General features: G+C 37.1%; 1 protein-coding gene across 1 annotated transcript in view; it reads left to right on the forward strand.

The window, feature by feature from the left end:
- The first annotated feature begins 350 nt into the window (after positions 1-350).
- SPHKAP (SPHK1 interactor, AKAP domain containing) overlaps positions 351-21,720 on the forward strand; it is a 61,532-nt gene continuing 40,162 nt past the window's right edge. The window contains exons 1-2 of the mRNA XM_088132211.1: positions 351-431; positions 12,372-12,482. Of these exons, the coding sequence (XP_087988337.1) occupies positions 363-431; positions 12,372-12,482 (180 nt within the window). The 5' untranslated portion in view covers positions 351-362. The remainder of the gene's footprint in view (positions 432-12,371; positions 12,483-21,720) is intronic.

Consider the following 21,720-nt stretch of genomic DNA (forward strand, 5'->3'; position numbering starts at 1 on the left):
GCTGGCATAGTGAATGAATATAACCACTATATAATTTGGAACCCTGGAATTGCTTGTTTGATGGAGAAGAGAATATTTTAGTGTGTTGCTGAAGGTGGACAGATGCTATATCCAACTTAATTCTGTATTCTGGTTTTCTAAAAGGCAACCAGGCTGCTATTTCAGAACATGGTTCTAATGCTGAAAAAATATAACTAATAGCTAATCCCATAACTAATAGTATGATGCTCTGAGCCAGAAAAAACTGCAGGAACTAGAATGGGAAGAGATAAAAAGGATCATGAAACCAGGCTGATTTATTTGTGCCAATGTCACTGAATTTCTTTCTTCATTTTCTCTTCAGCAACTTTGAATGTCCCCTGATGTATGAAGTCTCACACCACAGTGGCACAGATAACAGTGTCGGAAGTTCAGTCACAGCATGTAAGAAGGTAATCCCTTTTTGAAGTTGTTTTAGTCAGCAACTCAGATATGCTGTTTACCTATTATTTCAATAGTATTTGAAGTGCACACTAAGCAAACAAATAAATGAGGAAAAATATTAATATCTGGATGTATTCAGTTGATCAACCATACGCTGAAAAATGGTTACATATTCTAAAAACAAATTTGTTCAGTTTTTATGGACAAACCTGATTTTATGATACTTCTTAGCCTATAGAAACAGTGGCTTATAACAATGAGCCACTCAGACACAGCAGTGCTTGGGACAATGGGTACAAATTTCGCACTACTGGAATTTCTGGAATGAAATAAGGAAGGACAGAAAGAGCTGGATCCAAATATAGTATTAAGAAGTGAGTTTTGAATGATATCTGGTCCTGGAACCACTGAACCAGAACTGTCCAAAATGAAACTCCAGAACCCCAATGAACCCCAGAAAGATTTAAGTGTGGTCCACAGGGCTCATCCATCCAGGAGTCACTGCCAAACTTTAAAAGAAAAAAAAAGTGTTATTATTTTAATTAAATTTAAATTAACTTATAGGACATTGGATTGGATCTTCCTATTTTCTGGAACGTAGCTTCTCAGTCCTGAAAAACAATGTGTACTGCTCTCTGTGCCCTAGGAACTTTTGGCTGAATCCCTTTGTCATTTCTTAACAGCTAATAGCTAAGTGAGTTTACAATGAATTTAATTATGATTCATGCAGTTCCCTTTAAGGATCAGGACTCTATTACCATCTTCTATCAGAATTTAGAATATTTGCTTACCCACACTTTGAGAGCCCGTGAGCTGCTTTCTGAAATGATGAGGCTTTCCTCTTTGCCTACTAGGTCAAAACAGGTGCTCAAACTTTTCCCTGTGTTTCAGTAGCCCAAACACTTTCATTCATTCTTTTTCGTCAGTGAAAGCAATGCATGCATTTTAATGAAATAGGTCTTGAGTTTATTATGCCTGGATTTAACATCTGTATTAAAGTACATTGTCTATCTATGTGGTATATCATCCTGGAGAAAGTCTATCAGTGTGGTCACTAAGAATCAACACTAACTAGTTGGCACAGAATCAAACATTTAAAAGCAGTGGAACAACCTGCCTCCAGAAGTTGTGGAAGCTCCATCACTAGAAGTTTTCAAGAAAAGATTGGAGAGCCATTTGTCCAGAATGGTATGAGGATTCCTACACTGGGCAGTGGGTTGGACTGGAAGACCTCCAAGGTTCCTTCCAATATTGTTATTCTATGATTTGATGATTCTGTGATTCTAATTGTAATGCATTAGGCACAGCAATCCAATGGCAGTGGCAGAGGGGAGAGCTACACTTACTTACACAATGCACAGTTGAAGCCAACAGATATGATGGCCACTGATTTCAGCTGTTTTAAAAGGGGACTGGAAAAATTTAAGGGAGTTTGGGTTATCAGTAGCTGCTAGGTTTAATGGTTGTACTGTATTCAGAATCACAGGCTGCATACATTCAGTACCAGCTAGGAGCAACAGTGGAGAAGGGCAGTCACCCTCTTGTCCATGTTTGTGAGATTCCTGTATTTATGTGGTTGGTCACTGGGAAATAAACTATGTCAGGTACAGGACTGGCATAATCAATTATAGAGCATTTCTCCTCTGCTATGCTCCTGTTTTGCATTTCTACCATTGTTCTAATGGCACAGGCACCATCACTATCTCATGGAGGATACTACTAAGAGCAGTCTTAGTAGCCTTCCTCCTTTATCCACTGACCTCCCTCTTTGGAAGGGAGAAATATTAGGAGTAGAAAATCTGAGGTTTTTCATATTATTTGGCCATTAATCAAATTGCATAGACTGATGGGCATTGGTCCAGGACACCAGATGGTCTGTTCTAACTATATTCTACGGAAAATCCTCCTGTTGGCTGTATTATTGTTCTGTTGCTTTCAGTTCAGGTAATTAACCGACTTTGTTATATTATTTTTATAAGAAAAATCCCTCAAGCTTTTAAGTAAATGAATGTTTATACTTCAAAGTAATACTACAAATCAGAAGCTGTCTTTGTTTGGTTCAGCAGTTCAATCATCTCTTTTCCAAGTGGACCAGTCTTATCCTTGTGATCCATCTCTAATACAAATCAGCTGTGCCATCCTAATATAATTTCATAGAGAAGAGATTTTAACCTTCCTGTCTCCTACCATTGGTATCTTCAGGGGGAAAAGAGGCAAAAATAGCAATAGATGAATCATGATGTATCACCAAACACCTAACACAACTTAGGTACTTGTGGCAGATGTCATGCAGGTATATGACTGTGACATTTGTATGATGATGTCACAATGAATATGCCATCATGTTTATATCATTGTGGCTTAGTAATTAAACTGTAGCAAGAATCTTTTATGATATTGATCAGCATCATATTGATCCCTCTGCACATCCAGTATATATATGACTTATTAAAAAAACCCTGATTATTAATGACTTCTAAATCTAAGAGGGTCTGCTCAATGTCAGTATTTATTTCAGAATTTAAGCTCTGTTGATTCTGTTGCTTCAAATGATGTGCTAACAATTTGCCAGCTCTTTCACTTGACTTCCAATATTTTTATTTTAATCTACTCAGTGAGAATTCAATCTTATCAGAGTAAGAATCAACCAACTGTAACTTGGCTAAAATAAATGCATCATAAGCCTGCTCCATAGGATTTTTTGTGTATTCCAGCAAGCATTCTTTAACCAAATTTTCCAGCTGTTCATGCAAAATATTTTTTTCTTCCTTCCTTCTATAACATAGGCATAAACAATAACATAATTTTACATACAGGTCTTTTAAGTATCCCATACAATCTGTATAGAGAGTGACTCACAATTACCTTCAAAAAATTGTAAAGTTAGTTGTCTAACATAACTTGAGAAGCCATCGTCTTATAACAGGGAGGTATTAAAATACCAGCTTCATAGCATAACTTGACATTTTTGAATTGAAGCTTTTAGGAATGATCAGATATGACAACAGGATGAATAGAAGAGCCTAAAACATATTCCAGTACTGTAGTGAAGGGGAAATGAAGAAATAATCTAATCTGGAACACATTCTATGAGTATAAGAAATATATATACAGTTCCTGGTGTGAGAATGAAGTTTATGCTAAACATCAATCAAATTAACCTCTTGTAAATAAGCCTGAAGCAGTTTCCAATTCTGATGATAGATGCAGTTTTGGGGTGGAATATTCCAATCCAAATATAAATGCATCACAGCACTGAAATTGCCTGCAAGGATTAAATGACAATGTGCTACCTTTACATACTGACTGATTTGGCAGTCAGTTTTAGAAGTGACTGGAAAATCTTTTCAAGGAGGAATCCAACTTGTGTTTTCTTGGTCCCAGGTCCCCGACCTACTTATGTCTAAACAGGCAAGTATTACATACATATAATTTTCCTAAACATCAATATTCAACTGAGAGCTAACAAGCATTGACTGCCCAAGTTCAGACTTCTTACAGTTTTGATTTATCAAGGGGTATGGGTATATTTTGCCCAGATTCTCTCATATGCTAACTAGAAAAGCTAATCAACTTGACATGCAACTTTGCCCATAATTGTTAACTATTTTATCAGAAACAAGGTCCCTGGCTTGATAATGTTTTGAGTGGATAAGGCAGGGATCCTGATTTGAATAAAATAGTAAGAAATCCATGGATAAAGAAAGCTTAGTTTGTTTTGCTGATTCTGCTTGTAGGAGAAACCAGTTAAAAGCAGTTGAAAGGTGTACAGTAGTACATTTGCTTGTTAAAGCTTAAACCAGGATTCTGAAGAAATTTGGCTTATTCTGCATTTACGTAGGTTTCAAAAGTGGAACTTTCAATGGAACTATACCCCTGAAAAATTGATGCATTATCTTATAAAGGAACCGTATACATTATATCTTGCAATGAGAGGCATAGCTAAGATTCTTGTTTATACAGTATGTTACATATACTCCCCATTTCACTGTGGAAAACTTTTATACATCTAGGGAGCAGATAAGAAAATGTGGCCCAGAGTGATCATTGGTTTCAGAACATTGCAAATGCCTCCAAATTCCTATCCATTGATACCCAATTTTGAGGTCACGGGAAATCACAGAACTGATACCCAATTTTGTGGACTCATCAGAATGTAGTACTGCTAAAGAGAAAGACACATGGGGAGAGTAATTTCTGTGCATTGTTTTCATTTGAATTTCTCCCATTGCTGGGCAGTAATGCGAGTATACGGTACATGATTTGAACATGTGGGGAGTATAAAGAGAAAATGTGAATGAGAAAGAAGGGTGGGGGAGACAGAAGGAAGACTGTGTCTGTATACTTAATAGAGGAGGAAGTTGGTCTTGGCCACACTGTCATAGTTATGTAGACCTGGCCTAATTTCTCACCATACTTGGCTGTCAGGTCAAAAGATGGCCTAAATTTTTAACTGCAGATTTTTTTACTGTCTGTGCAGTCTGTAAGGCATATTCTGTTCCACCAAAGTATGATTCACTTCCATACTGATAATAAACTCAAATAATTCAAGATTGTTATTATAAGATGAGTTAATATGGAAAACATCATTGAGACCTGTTCATAAGCCATCAGAGTCCATCTCCTGATCCCCCACATTATGTTAATGTAATTGATTTTTGAAATGTAGGTTTGTTGTTTGCAGCGGGCTGGCCCAAGCAGAGAATAATTTAAGCATTCCCTTTAATTTGCTTTATTTTTGTTCAGTTATTCCTGACATGAACAGAAACTCATAGCACATAAGAAAATGCATGGAACAAGCCCCCAAAGTCTCATCTTGTTTTGTATGTTCTCTGCCATCTCTTTCTGATGAGCTGTAATTAAGCACTGCAATTAAGATGATCAGGCAAGAATAAGCAGTTATCTCATGTGTGAAGAGAATCTCTATAGGGATGCATCCGATTATACATTAACTATATTAGTCATTTAACTATCTTAAAGAATGATGTGATTGTTCTGAATTTATAGTCTCTGCACTGTTAGACAGTGTTTCAATTCTCTGATTTAGAACCGGCAGTACAGACCTTAATAGGGACAGATTAGTCTATATGGAATTTTCTTTTTAAACATTGTCAATTAGAATTAAGCCATTCATTTTTATTTTATTTAATTTTTATCTGAAAAAAATCATGAAGTTTCAGTCTTGTATCTGGGGGAGATGACTTATATCTACATGTAGGTTTGCTGAGAGGATGAAGAAAATGGGATTTTAATTACAGCATTTTTTTAGTTCAAGGCATCCCTGCAGTGTTTTGGTGATCAAGGGCCACATCACAGAGTAGTCAGGGCCAAAACAATGAAGAGGATGGGCCCAGTAAAATTATAAACATGATTTGACTTCAATTTACATGTAAACTAAATTAAAACACAACCAAATAAATATAGTTAATAATATTGCTAGAGATGTGAGAATCAAATTCAATTGATTCAGATACCCCAATTGGTTCAGTCTGAATTGGATTCAATATGAACCATTAAAATGCACATGCATGTACACAGAAAGGATCCAAGTTGATATAAATCAATTCAGTCAGGTTGGAATCGAGCTAATTCTCAATTCCAGTCTGAACTGATTCTGAGCACTGAATACATGAACAAGTCTAATGACTGTCCTGCATATTTTCTTTCTCTTCTGTCATGTTAAAAATCATAATGTGGGGGCAAGAAAACTGAAAGCCAGGGCTCCTTAGAAGATCTGAACCAAAACAGCTCAAGCTTTTGATGGTTTAATTCAAATGTTGCAGTGCTTGAAGTTGTTTGATTGGGGAAGGATTAAATTATGTAGTCTCAAAAATATTTTATCTGTTTTTCTGTATTCCAAAGGAATTGCTCTACCATACATGGCTTGTTTTGAAAAATCCTTTATTATCTGAGACCTTTCAGAACAGGATGGGACCATGTCGTCATGTAATCAAGAACAAAACTGTGGTACATATCCAAGATATAGTCCTTCTGTATACTGTATACTGTAAACAAGCTGGCAGTTCAAATTAATTCATTAAAGATTTGCCCAGAGAACATACACAGCATCCTGCAAGGATGTTTTAGTGGAGTGGAAGCGTAGGAAGAGCAGTGTTTCCTGCTGTTACATCTGTTCCGTTCTTTTGTTATACCCCACCTTTCTTCAAAAGCTCAAGGCTTGGGATCTCTCTTCAATTTATCCCTATAACAAGCAAACATACTGCCCCAAAGTCACCCAATAAGTTTCTATGGCTAAGGGTAGACTTGAACCTCAGACTCCCCATCCTAGTCCAACACCCTAACCACTACACCAAGCTAACATACAGGTAGTCCTCGACTTATGACCATTCGTTTAGCAACAGTTTGAAGTTATGATGGTGCTGAAAAAAGTGACTTACAACCAGTCTTCACACTTATGACCATTGCAGCATCCCCATGGTCACATGATCAAAATTTGGGTGCTTGGCAACCAGCATGTATTTACAACAGTTGCAACACCTTGGGATCACATAATTGCCATTTGTGACCTTCCCAGCCAGCTTCCGACAAGCAAAATCAATAGGGAACTGCATGATTCATTTAATGACCACCACAAAGAATGTCATAAAATCAGGTGTGGTCATAGGATGCCTTGCTTAACAACCTCAGCGCTTAATGACACATTTTCCGGTCCCTATTGTGGTCGTAAGTCAAGGACTACCTTTTAAACCTTATCTCCCCTCTCCCCAACAGACTTGTGAATATTTTGCTGTTTGACATTCTAGTGAGGGCTGCAAGAATTTAAGATCCTTCCAATTCAAAGCTTCTCAAAAGCTTCGGCAGTGCCATACCTCTTTGGGGAATAATTTTAGATCATGCCCTTTTATTTGAGAAACCAAAATTACATCAGGTGGGCTAGGAGATTTTAAGAATGTTAAGAAAAAGTGGGTTGACCCACTTCTAATTTTTTTTCTTAGTACTTTTTTTAAAGCTTTATAATCCTAGGCGGCATGAACGTGATTGCTTTACCACTCCATTCTTACAGCATAAACTTGAACATGTAAGATATTTTGTCCTAATTATTAGTATATTATGATGAACCATATTTTTAAAATTACTGTTATATTATGAAGATGATGCATCTTTAAAAAATGTCACACAAAGTGAAGGGAAATCTACCAAGGCTGTAATTTTGTACCTGCAGATTTAGAATAAATCCAGATGAACTTATTTTGTGTCTCTCTGTTCATTCTGCATGCACTTTTGTTTTTCTTTTTCTTTTTTAATTATGTATCATAATTTATCCGATAAAAGCATATTTTAATAATACGAGAAGTTACCTAAGGCTGCTTTGGAAATAAATGCTATTATTCTCACCAGAAGCCATTACAGTACAATGAAGCCTAAGTTTTTAACTCTCCTACTACACAATCAGCTAGCTAATAACAACATTTCATTTCCATGTATGAATAACTAACTGCTTTTGTTTCCCACATTTCTTCTATGTGGGTGTTTGTTTTAAACAAGCTTCATTTACCTGAATGAAGACATATAAACCAAGCCGATTCCTACACCCCTAAAATTCAACTGATAGTGCTGTTCAGTGCATTGCAGACTGATCGTGCTATTATCATTATCTGCTATTCCCTTAACTGACATGCATCAGTCTTCCATAGGTTGTTTCCGTCCAAATGTATTTGTGTTCAGCTCTCAAACTTTCCATCTGGCACTGCAGAAGAAACTGCCTATAGGTCACCAACATGGGGAATACTGTTTTACACCATAATGATACATGCTGAGAACCCAATTACTCTTTTTGTTAGAATAAAGAAAAAATGGAAGAACAAGTTATGTTTATATGGTCTATTTTAACTTATTAAGTTGAACAAGCATCTTCAGAAGCCTTCAGTTAATAGCAATTCTTTAGAAACCAAGAAACCACATTGGGAGCACTCCAACAAGCTAGATTCTTAAAACACAGTTTAATATAATAGCTAGTTCTAAAGCAGTTTAAGTATCTCAGTTTGAACAAAACAGGAAGCTCTCAGTTATTTTAAAACTTACTGATGTACAGTATATGTTTCCATTGGGACAATGGGGAATGAAACTATTACTTGTGCAGCCAAAAAGCTCAATTATATCTCCAGTTATTGAAAAAAGATATTATTGTCTGAATTCTCACAAGCTCTTTTTAGAAGGAGAAATTGTTTTTAGGTAAAGAGACAGGCTCTTAGGTAAGGCTCCACATTGGACAAAATTAGAAAATATATTTCTGCAAATACTTTGCTTTCACATGAGCTACACATATCCGCTTCTATTGGTACTTTGCTTTCATGCATACATGTGTCTCTAAATTTAGCTGTACATTTAATCTCCTCCTGAAAAACTAAGTCATTTCAGATTTTGCATTGCCACTGACTACTAGATTTCCCTAGTTAATAAACTGGTATTTTCAGAAGGCCTTTCTAATCAATTTATCACATTTTATTCTATGTCTGACTGAAAATATGAACAGCCCCCCAATACTCTATATATTATAGATTCTCTGAGTCTGCAAGATGATGCTATTTATGTCCCAGCAGGAGAAATATTAGAAGTATTCTGGAGTCATCAGGAGTTTTACAGAAACACAGAGGAGAACCCCCAAAAGCAGCCAATACATTTTGCTTACTTGGCATAGACTTCAGACTGACATTTGGGAGGAAAAAAAACAAAAATGAAATGGGGAGTGGAATGCAGGGGAAATAACACGGCTACCTGGTATCCAATGAGGAATAATCCACAGCACAACTTTTTGTTGCAGATCCAGTTTTTCATTTATATATAGTGCATAGAAGTCATCCTACATCTTTTTGGCAAGCAGTATAATGGCATATTTACTAATTCAATGAGTTCTGAATAAACTAGGGCCTACTATAGGATAGATTTGTCAATATCTCTCTCCTGCCATCTGGTAGTCCACCCAGAGTCACTTTGTGTGAGATGGGCGGCTATATAAATTACATACATACATACATACATACATACATACATATATACATACATACATACTAGTCATCCAGATTTCTGCAGGTCAGATCTGGCAGCTCTATATCATGACTTACAGATTTTATACCTGCTGCTGGTTTTTTCTGAAAGGCCCTATTCCTGCAAACCCACTGGCCATAACTGTCAGTGAAAAGCTGGAACAACATACACTCTGGCTTTTCCACAAAAGAATTAGAGTTTTCAAGATCTCTTTACTGCTATCTAGTAATACTGCTATCTAGTTTGCAGCCCAGATATAATAGCTCTAATAGTATTGTACTATGAATATAATACTACTACATATTATCTGGGATTTATGTAAGGGCTGTAAATGTGATTTAAAAAGTTCTGGCCCATTAACTAGCATAGCCCCTAAAGGGAAAGAATTGGCATCTTGTGGTTTAGTCTATATGCCTTACATGAATCGTTCATTTTTCATCAGTTTGTAGTTATTGTTATAGAACAATCAGTTGTAGTTCATTTTTCATCAGAATTTTTCTTCAACTTTCTAGTAGCTTTAATGTATTACTATGATGCATAGTTTCAGTCATGTCAATTTGCATCCTATTGAAATGGGGGGCTGCAGGGAACATCCCTGCTCAGCATTTAGAATCATAAAGAATAAACACATTTTATTACAAAACTATTTGCAAACATGTGTAGTGTGACTATTTATAATTTTGAACTAGCATTAGCATTTGAAAAATAAGGCCTCTCAATGAAAGGAGGTGAAACCATTCTTATGTAAAATTGCTATGTAAATAGTAATATCTCTTTAGTAGAAAGGCAAGTAATATGTTAGGCTGCATTTTTAAAAGATTATTAGGTGGCATTCCAATAATTGGAAAAGGTTTTGCTTTAAGGCATTGTTCACCAACCACCAGCCCTTCAGATGCATGGAGACAACCATGTTAAGAATGTCAAGGCAGCGAGAGAGTTTGGAGTTTAAGAACAGAAGAATGTTCTTCATTGGCTATCATTAAAGATGAGCTGGGGTATCCTCCAAGATGGTGATATAGAAGTTGGGAAGAACATTTTATTTCTAATCCAGGCCAGATAATTGACAATGCCTTCATTAAGCCATACATTAATTTTTAGGCCTGTTAGTTTCACAGTTTATACTTAGATTACGTTAAATCTAGGGCTTTCCATTGCATTTAAACTAGAATGAGTGATTCATCCTTAGCTCCAGATTACAGTATGAAATGAGAATGATGGTGATATCCCATTCTTCATAATAGAATAAACCATAAATAAACTTTAATTGTGAGCCGCCAGAGTCACCCTCTGGGGGAGATGGGTGGCATATAAATTTCATAAATAATAATAATAATAATAAATTATAGTTTCCCTTGCATGGATGTAAACTGTAGATAAAGTAACCAGTTATCAATGTGAGAGACGAGGGGTAGGTGAGATGGGAATATACAGTTATGATGCTTGTTCTTAGTTTAATAAACCATGGCCCTTGGTTTAATAAATCATAATCAGTACATGCACCCAACTACATTATATGTTCAGAATATGTCTCTCTTAATATTCCCCTCGGGGACGCGGTGGCGCAGCAGCTTAATGACACTGAAAGTTGCCGGCCAGAAATGGTCGACACTTCAGTGGTTCGAGCCCAGCTCCGCACAGCAGAGTGAGCTCCTGCTTCCTCCCCAACTCCTGTCAACCTAGCAGCTCGAAAACTTATGTGAATAGAGAAATGGGTACTCTCACCCCGGTGGGAGGAAAAATGCTGGTGGCGCTTGCACGGGAGACGGGATCAGTTGCCAGTAATGCAGAAGTTGCACATGCCCGAAAAAGGTGCGAACCAATGGAAACCCCGCCTCCTGCGCTTTCCAGCTGGGCTCTGCTCTAGGAAGGAGGCAATGGCAAACCACTTCCGAAGCACCTTGCCTTGAAACTGCAGGAATTTGTCCAGGCAGTTGCCGCAGAATCGGTAACAATTGAGTGTGGATTATATATATATATATATTCATATTCATATTCATATTCCCAGGGTAGATATTATGAAACTCTCATCTATCTGAAGAGCTCTTCACAGGCATGAACTACCTCTGCCTGCATTTTAATGTCCTTTAAGAGTCTACACTTTGCTTTGCTATAATGTAGTTGGTTCAGTTTTGACTTTGTGAATGCTATGTCCCCAGCTGTGGTAGTTTGTAAACCATGTTTTGTGGTTTAGCATGTTATACAAGTCAATAAATTATGGTTTATTCAATGAACAAAATTAAATAAACTATGGTTTGCAAGTTATAGAAATCAAGTTTTAGATTCTCCTGGCTGACAAGTTAAAGGTGACCTTGTTATATTTATGCTATCAGTTGGCCTTACTGCCTTTACAACAAGTAATATACCTAAGATTCTTAGATTCTCCATATTTCAACTTACTGAGTCTGGATTGAGTTATAACACTAAATCGGAGGTAGGCAACATTCAGGATCCTGGGGATTGCAGTCCTGACCTGGAGGACTGCAAGAAGCTTTTTGGTGATGTTGTGATATTATCAGAAGTGGTATGGCAGATTTTTTTTTGGCCTCATTTTAGGTTGGGGGAGTGGGATGGGAATGGAGGATGGGAATGGAGTGGGAGGCTTGTAAAAAAAAATCCCATCTTTAAGACCACCTCCAAACCCCAGAAAACAGGGTAAAATGCCACTGTTGAAATGTAGCCATTTTGCAGCCAAAATTTAGTAGTATCTCAGGGTGCGGGGGTGCCATGTGCATCCCACCCATTGACCTCCCCTGTACTAAATCATAATTTGTTTTAACTGATTTTTTAAATTTACTGCTGTTGATTTGCTGTAACACCTTTAAATTGCAGGGTAAAAATAAAATTACTTTGAAAACCTCCTGTAGATAACCAATGCAATAATGCTGTATTCAGACTCATGATTTCATTTTAAGAAGGACTATGAAATGTTTCTGTTTCAACAGGTCCTTTGCAGTAACAGCCTGCTAGAATCCACAGACTATTGGCTCCAGAATCAGAGGACACCATGTCAAATTGGTATCATGGAGGACAAGTTAGAAAAGAACTGTACCTCAGTAAGTCCTTTGAGAGATCAAAACCTTCGTAGAGGAGGATGCATGCAGTCATGGCTGTGAAAGAGCATTTGTTGCAATAAAACTGCATATAAATCAGTTAGGGAAAAGCAATGTCTAGTGGCAAAATCCGATCTATTACTGAGCTGAAATGAACTGAAAGTAAGTTATTCTATCACATATTTATGATTTTTGTTGTTGGAATTGGCTCTCATGAGAATAGATCTGGCAGTTTTCCACTTGTTTTTCCCAGTTAGGAGTGGGAGAAAAGGAGATTCAAGGGGGAAAAAACCCTATGTGTGCCAAAGAAGATAGGACAAACAATTGCCATCTTTTAATTTAATATTTTAATTTATGTTCATAAATGGGGGGGGGGGATTTTTGTTTAGGAGATTGCTATTACATTTTTCTAAATTCTGTTCTTAAAATAACTCTGAATCAATATCAGTAATAATGATAATTATTTTAGAGCAGTCATCCCCAGTCTGAAAACTTACACATGTATGGGATTACAGTTCCCATAATCTCTAGCCATTCTGGTCATGATTTAGGCCTTTTTTCTTTTCTTTTTTAATGTAGCTTTGTATCTTTTGGATATATCCTCTCCCTCCTTCTGAAACCTAAGTTACTATTAGTAAAGAGATATTTTGGTGCTAATCTGTTTAGTGCTCAATTTTGAAACACCTTAATTATATTCCACCAAGGAAAAAGAAAGGGTAGCTTCAGGAGGTTAGCGTTATAGCAATAAGAAAGCCGTGGCTGTTTCTTGAGGATAGTCTCTCAGAGTTTCTGTCTGAGTTAATGGTAACTCCGTGGTTTTACAAACACAAGGCTAATGCCTTGTTTTAAATTATTAGATTCATATAATCCTAATGATAGGTAATAATAAGGAATACTTCCAAGATGAATGTTCTCTCCGCTTCAGCTTTGCACATGTCCATTGCTGCTATTTGATCACAGTACCAGCCCATCTGCTTTATGCCTGTTAATTATTTGCTGTCTAAAAGGGGGAGGCAGGATAACTAACTTATATAAAGGTTCCCTATCTGATTTTCCCACCCTGGTGCTATAGTACATAGCATAAATTATGGAATGGGTATATAATTTCCTTATTTTATTTATTCATTCCACTTTTCTTCTGGGAGGTCAAGATAGCACACTAGGGTTTCCTTCTTTATTTTGTTATCATCACAACAATCCTGTGAGCTAGGTTGGGATGAAAGACGGTGACTGGTCTAAACTCATCCTGTGAGCTTCATGGTCGACTGGCTTATTTATTTTATTTATTGTACATCATTAAAGATAAATCCCAAGTTTATTTATGCAAGAAATATACATAAATTAATTGTTCTTTCACATCATGTTTTTGCCCCAGTCACTTTGCAGCTGAAGGTCTATCTATTTGCAATCGTTCTCTACCGTAGACACTTTAGAATAGGTGGAACCAATGCAGGGGGCCCATTTACCATTGCTCACTTTTGACTATGGCTCCTTGAGTAAGAATGAATTATTACTCAATTTTATTAGAATTATGAAGGCAAAGAGAGTTGACCTCCATGGCCCATATGCATGGTGTCATTTTGCTTGTTAAAGGACATGCCTCTGCACCAGGTGAAATAGCAACTTTGGAAGGAGCTATTAACATATTATTGATAGTACCTTACATAGAGCATTCTGAATGAGTTCATGGTACCTACATGGTAGAACTGTTTCTGGAAACTGTGTAAAAATTCTACGTGATATATAAACCTATCCTCAGAAAATATTTTGACACTTTAAAAAAAATTCCTAGAGTAATACAAATATGAAACCTATGGAAGTATCACTAAAAATGAAATGAAATGAAATGAAATGACTTTATTGTAGTGGTTGGCTAGCCTTGAGTATTACTATAATAACTAGGTATTTAGCAAGGCTATATATAAGTAGTGGTGTCCAGCAGACCAGTTGGTTGCTGGGTTCTGCAGCGTGGATCTGTAGGTGTCATCTTTACAATCACTCTGTGATCTTCTTAGAAATGGAATCCCAGGGAGAGTTTAATACAGTCTTGCCTGTGCAGTGTCATGATCTGGTGCTATCTTGGGTCAGGATCTCAGTGTGACCAGAATGATTTCAGGTATAAACAAGAAGTGCCCTGCTAACTCTTAACATATGGTACCAAAGGGAACAGATGGCAAGCATGACATAAATATTTATTGGCATATTTCTGTTAAGCATTCATCAGAAGTGACAATTAATTACATCAGAACTAAAAAGCAGTCAGCTTTCATTACAAGAAAACATTCACAATTATTGCTAAAGCTATGAAATATGCAGAAAAAGTTCTGGGTGACAGCGCCAGGTATTGATATGGACAACAGCCACTAATGTACCTATAAATCTACCAGGACATTTTTTTGATAGTATATTCTTGAAATAAGTTATTTTCTTTCCTGGGACCTTGGCAAAATATGCTAAAGACTTGTGGTGCTATGGATACAGGCATTTAGTGGCAAAATCCTGAGGATCTACCGGCACCACTGTTTTGCATGATGGTGCAGGGAACCAAAAGGGAAGGGAAGGATGAAAACTAAATTTAATTGTTTTGATTTACATTTAATTTAGATTTAAATTATTTTAAGTTAATGAAATTAATATTACAACTCCCTATTTATTCAATAATTCCCCTTTTCTGTGATATTTTAATTTTGTGCCAGTTTTGTGCCAGTATATTCTAGGGATTGTATCCAGTGATTTTGGAAGCTATTATGGGGCAACCAGTCCATTATGGCATGTTCTGCAAGCCATGATTCAAATAATTCTGGTATAGTATTATCTGTGGATACAGCCATTGAGTTGTTCAACAACAGAAGACTCATTTCTATTGACTCCCTTGTAACACTTGTTCCCAGAAGAGAAAGACTGAGGCCTGTAAGGAGCAGCACTGCTTAACAGAATCACCTTCACTTCTCTTGAAGGAGCAATACAATTTGTGGCAGCATTTTGACTTGAAAAAGGCATCCACCTTGATGCTTACAATCAACTCATTGAAGCATGCCGCTCCACCGTGCCCAGCTGCTTTGCTTCAGCAGAAGTCCTTTAACCCAGCTTGCCTATGTTGAGCCTTTGGAACACCAACTGAGTGGAAGGCCCAGTCACTTGAAAGGCACATCCATGGATACTTCAACTGAAGAGAAACATCCCTTTGAGACTTCAGATAGCTCTGCAAGGCTTCAAACGGATGTTTCTCTTCATAGGATGTGTGTTTTAGAATGGTCAGCAAGTGGTGGGCAGCTCAGAGAGCAAGGCCATTTCAGAATCATTCCAATGATATGAAGGATAGTATTCTTTATTTATGGAAAGAGCAGAACAAGCTACTCAAAATGAGTGGCTTATTTCATGCAGTATTTTTACAAACATCTGTCTTTTACCTCATTTTAGATAAATGTTTTTTTCCCCGTTGCTATTTTGCCTCCTGGAATCTAAATGTGAATTAATTATGGAAAACACCTGAAGTATAGTTGTTAATTGCCTTCAAATATGGAGGATTTTGCTTTTTTTAAAAAAAAAAAAAGTTTAATTTACGGTGTACTTTTTCTTTACTTCAAGGGTAAGTAATCTTTATAGCTCTGGGGACTATAAGTACTTCTGGATGGTGGATCAGAGGCCACATATATGTATGTGAGTGTATATATTTTAAAAATCCCCTCTCACCACCATGGGTAGTATGTGTTTTCCTCAATCTCAGGTCCTCTACTAGAGGCCTGGGAGTTTGAGGGTTCTGCGCAGTATCTTAGCCATTCCGAGTACTGCATTCTTCTGGACAGATAACTCTGATGTTGTTCCTGGGATCTGTTGGAGCCACTCTCCCACTTTGGCCTTTACTTTCCACATCCTCTCTACTTCCTCCTTCAGGCCCTGGTACTTGTCCAGCTTCTCATATTCCTTCCTGATGTTGCTGTAACTTGACCCAACTACATCTATTATCACCACTGTCTTCTGGTCCTTGTTTACTACCACCATGTCTGGTTGATTGGCCAGTACCTGCCTGTCCATCTGGATCTGGAAGTCCCACAGGATCTTAATCCTGTTATTCTCCACGATCTTCTGTGGAATCTCCCATCTGGATTTGGGGGGGTCTAGCCCATACAGTGTGCAAATGTTCTTATACACAATGCCAGCTACTTGGTTGTGCCATTCAGTGTATGCTGTTCCTGCCTGCATCTTACATCCTGCCACTGTGTTGAACTGTCTCTGAGGCCTCTCTGTTCTTCTTCATTATGTAGCCAAGCATCTCCATGATTACAGCCGCTGTAGCATATACCAGTTCATTGGTTTGAGTTATGGTGATAGTAGGGATTGTCATGAGGGCTCTATTGGTATCTTCTAGCATACTATCTAATGTACTTCTCCACTGAGCCTTGGTAATTGGTCTCGAGGATTGATTGTAGCTAGTTTATCCATTATCTTTTGCCTCATATCAGCTGCTATGCTCTATAATGGAGGGGATAGTACTGATGTTCCAGCTTCAGGTGTTGGCTACACATCCAGTTGTTCTTCCAGGTCTTCTTGAGTCCAGGATGTAATGTGTAGCTGGTCTATTTCAAGTTGTAAGAGCAGCTTCCTGTTCACTATGTTGAAGCATTGGGTAACTAGCTGTTTCTCAATTAGTATGGAGAAACTGTTTCTCATCCATAGTTCCCTCATACATTTCATATATCCCTTCTCAATAGGTCTACTGTTGTAGTAGCATTCCATCAATTCCAGGTTCTCTTGTCTCATCCATGTATGGTTTGTTCCAGTAGCCCATTTATTGTCAGATTGTCTTGGTTCCAGAACATCTGGCATGGACCTTGTTAAGCTGGACCACGTCTGAGCCGGCATGACTCTCTTAGTTCATGTCACATTCATATCTGAGGTAGGCAGGTGAAGAGTAGGGGATCTTTGCCAAGGACCCCTACTGGTAAAGGTAGGTACCAGCCAGGATTCAAACCCCTGTCTCCCACATCAAAGGGTAGCACTCTAACCACTATGCTATCCAGCTGCTATGTATATATATCCCCCCCCCCACTCGATATAGCCACAATTCCTGATAAACAAATTCCAAAGCTTTGGTATATAATTCAACATTGCATTAACATCTTTAACATTTAAAATTTTTCCCATAAATCTACTAATATATATTAATGCACTATTTTCCACTAATTGGAAAAATGGTATTATTTCAGATGTCAAGGAATGGTTGTCAGAAATGTGTGATCTATCTGTTCTGGAAGAGGCAATATTTTATACCAATCAAAGGATGCAGCAATATGTGTTATTATGGCAGAGATTCTGTGATATCTTACAATAATATCTTGCATTTTTCATATTATAGTAGTGAATTCATTGGTAAACCACTGACTATAAGTATAAAATATAAAATAGATATTTTTTGTTTTCTTCTTAGTTTGTACTTTTAGTTTGTACTTTTCATTTGTTTTAAAGGTTTGTTTAAGATTAAATATTGTTTTGTTACAAAAATAACAATAATTTAAAAATCTATGCACCTACAGTATATATGCACATACACATACTTCTGAGCGCTCATATGCAAAACTAAAGAATTTGTGATCTCAGAAGGGGAAACTACAGACCTCTTATCACTTCCCCACAGCTTATCTTCCTTCTGTAGGACTACCATATCAAGTCTGCAAAAGTGTAAACAGCCACTTGATGGCACTAAGAATTAGTTTTCAGTATCTCTTTGCTAGATCTCTTCGGTATCTAGAGGTCATCCAGATTTTTGCAGCTCTACTTCCTGATGTTGGAGTCACCTCTGAATTTTTCGAAAAGGCTTGTTCCTGCAAACCCAGTGATTATAACAATGTACTGAATGTAAAACTGGAGGCTCAGATACTCTAGCCCTGTGTTTGCTGGATCTTGTAGGAAGAAGGTGAACCTTTTCTACTGATAGCTGTGCATAAGAGTGCAGTCAAAGTGGAGTTGTCAGTGTTTTAAATGGTACCTACCGCTTTGAATATTTTAAATGGAAATGTTGCAAAGATTATTTGGTGAAACAGCTTATCTGTTAAAAGTAAATATTCAGGTAAAATATTATTCAGTAAGCCTTGTACCTCCAATATGCCCCCAGACACCGATTTGGTCTATCTGATCTGACTCCCTTCCCTTCCCTTCCCTACCAAATCTGTGCTGCACAAATTCAGATCACTATTAGATGGCACCAAAGAGATTCTTTTTTCGGTCATAGCATGGTCGTGTGGATTTTTGCAGCACAGATTTGGTAGGCCAACTTTTAAATAAAAAGAAATTAACTAGAAAGCTGGCATGCTGTCAAGCAAGACACCAGCTTTAGCATAGTTATTTACAGAAATGCTTTGGGGCCCCTCAGAGGTCCCATTAATATAAGAGAGAGCACCTAGAGTGCCTCATGTTAAATGAATACTTTGTGATTGGCAATGCCACTGAGTAGCCATTCTGTGAATAGGAAATTCTCCCATGGCAGCTTTCTTTTAAGTGCACACACTAGATGTTCTTTAAATTCCTAATTGCCTCTAGCCTAAAAAGATTGCTTTGCTCTAAGCATATGTATTTCATTTTGCATACTGCATTTCCACATTCATTCTGCAGTTTCATAATTATGGAAGTCAACATTTCACACACAATTATATTCAATGAGTATGGTAGCCTTACTGGGCATGCTTCTTAAGAAGATTTTATATTTTGAATTCCAAAGCCACACTAGTGTAACATAATAGTATCACCATATTTTCATGACAATTTTCATGTCAACAGGCATTATTTTTCTGGTAGGACCAATATCATGCTTACAGTAGATGTTCTATTAGGTAGATGACTTAAATTATGGCTGAAGACATATACGATACCTGAAATCTAGTCACCTTCATGTTTTACTATAGCAGGTGTTGTTAAGGAGGGCCTGGGAAAGTTGTTCTGACATCTGAATTCCATGGTACATCGGAAGTAATATCAAGGCTGCCTATATGGGATGCATTTGTACTGTACTATTTATTTGTTTGTTTGTTTATTTATTTATTTAAATTTATTGGCTGCCCGGCTCCAGTGGACTCTGGGTAGCATACAAAATTAGGGAAAACAGAAAAATGGCTAAAAACATTGAATCACGCAGACAGCCCCAACTAAAATATTGTTAGGCGTGCAGATATATTTACAATACATTAAAATAATTCAAAACAAAGTACTAAAAATATCTAATTATCATATCTGAGTGTTGTTTTTCAGTGACCGTAATGAAATCTATCTACTGGAGTACACCCAAAGACACTTCACAGTATTTGTTGTCTCATTCTCAGCAAAGAATGTTCAGACTGGAAAATGAATCATATGTGGTGTTAGGTGTGTTTAGCCTTGTTAAAGTGTACAACTGAGTGGAGATCTGAGTAAACAAATACTTTAAATATGTTAAAAACCTTCCTAACCATAAGAGTACTTTGACAGTGGAACCAATTACCCCAGTAGGTGTGAGGGCCTTTCACTGGATATGATTAAGCAGAGACTGGACAGCCATCTCTCACTGATGCTTTTGCTTTAAATTCCTGCGTGGAGGAAGGATTGTAATGGCTTTACATGACAACTTTCAACTCATATTGCTCTATTGAAGAAAAGACACTACTACACAGGATCATGTGAGTTCTAAGAAAACAGTGAGGACATAGCAAAGACTTTTGAGTTCATATGAGCAGTTTTCTCCATATTGTAATACTGTTATTAATTGAGAATTTGGTAACATCTGTTACTTGGTTGGGGACCACCAGGAAATGCTTGGTTTGCAGGCTAGAGAGGGAATTCTCTCTTTCCCTTTTTCTCTTCCTCCCTCTGCCCTGGAAGAAGATGATGACAAACCACTTCTGGATGTTGCCCAAACAACAACATAGATGCGTCCATGTGGTCATTAGGAGATCACTTTATGATCACATCAGTTTATGTGAAGATAGTAATTCAGAGCCTTCCTACATAAGCTAAAGCAAGGAAGGACAAGGATATGAAACACCTTTACATTCACCAACATTTGAAGTATGCTTATTAGTAATTAAAGTGTTCATGATAATGATCAGACCTAAGAATGGAGGGCCGTCAATGATCTGGTAGCACAAATTATCAAAGCAGTTTTGCAATGTTATTTTTTTAAGAGTTTCACTGAAAGTAGTAATAGGAGTAATAGGATATAAGAAATAAGGGAGTAACAGGACATAAGGGAATAATAGGACACAGTAGGACATAGTAATAGGACATAAGGGAATAATAGGACATAAGAAATACACAGGCTGATTGAAGGCTCTACCACTGTTTTGTATTAGGAACAGACAATCTTCTTGCATCTAATGAAGTTGACCATTGTTTCTGAAATTTCATACCATAGTAAACCTTTTTCATTTCTTAAGTATGATTTCTCTCTCCCTCCCTCCTTTTTTAAGCTACCACTTACTAAGTGAATGATTTTCCAAAAAAATTATATGCTATTTTTTAAATCTTGCCAACTAAGTTTCACCCAAGTTAAGTTTGTGACAGGTGTCTACCTTGCCTGAATTCCAAATGCTAATGTACAATGCCCCTGGTGATTCAGCTGTTCTCTGCTAAGGAATCTCAGTGTAATCTGCCTCAAGATTTGGGCATTATATTTCATAAAAGCCCTATGGAATATGGGAATGGTGATATAACTCTTCCCCAACATATAGCTAAGAAGACTGGCTGATGATATTCTTACCATGTTATGCAGGTTAGTAAGTGAATAGGAACAGGGGATTTCCAAATGCAGTCCCAATTTATTCAGCTCTTATTTTCAAAAACATTAGTAGAAACTATAAATCATTCTGCTGCTGATTGTGATTTTCTGTTTTTTAAATTGATTATGGACAGTTATGATATGTTTGTGTATTGGTTTTTAACTGGTTTTTATTGGATTGTTTTTACCTGTTGTGAGCACACAGAGTTGCTTAGATGAGATGGGCAGCCAGAAAAATTGAATGGGCAAGAATAATGAGCATTATTATTAATAATAATAACAATAATGCTCATTACCCTTGCCTATTGGCCAGGCTGACTTACAATAGTTAAAGCAAATGATATCTGGATGGCCATATCTTCTCCATTCCCTGCTGTCCTACTGAAAACTGCACATAGATGTCCACTTGGCTAAATGTTATTCCACACACACACACACACACACACAGACACAAATCTGTACAGGTTGAACACTAGATATTAGAGAGAAATGCTTCAG

Source organism: Python bivittatus, unplaced genomic scaffold, assembly GCF_059951505.1.
Source record: "Python bivittatus isolate LINGU-HERP-01145 unplaced genomic scaffold, Pbiv_v1 ctg000980_np1212, whole genome shotgun sequence".
Taxonomy (NCBI): domain Eukaryota; kingdom Metazoa; phylum Chordata; class Lepidosauria; order Squamata; family Pythonidae; genus Python; species Python bivittatus.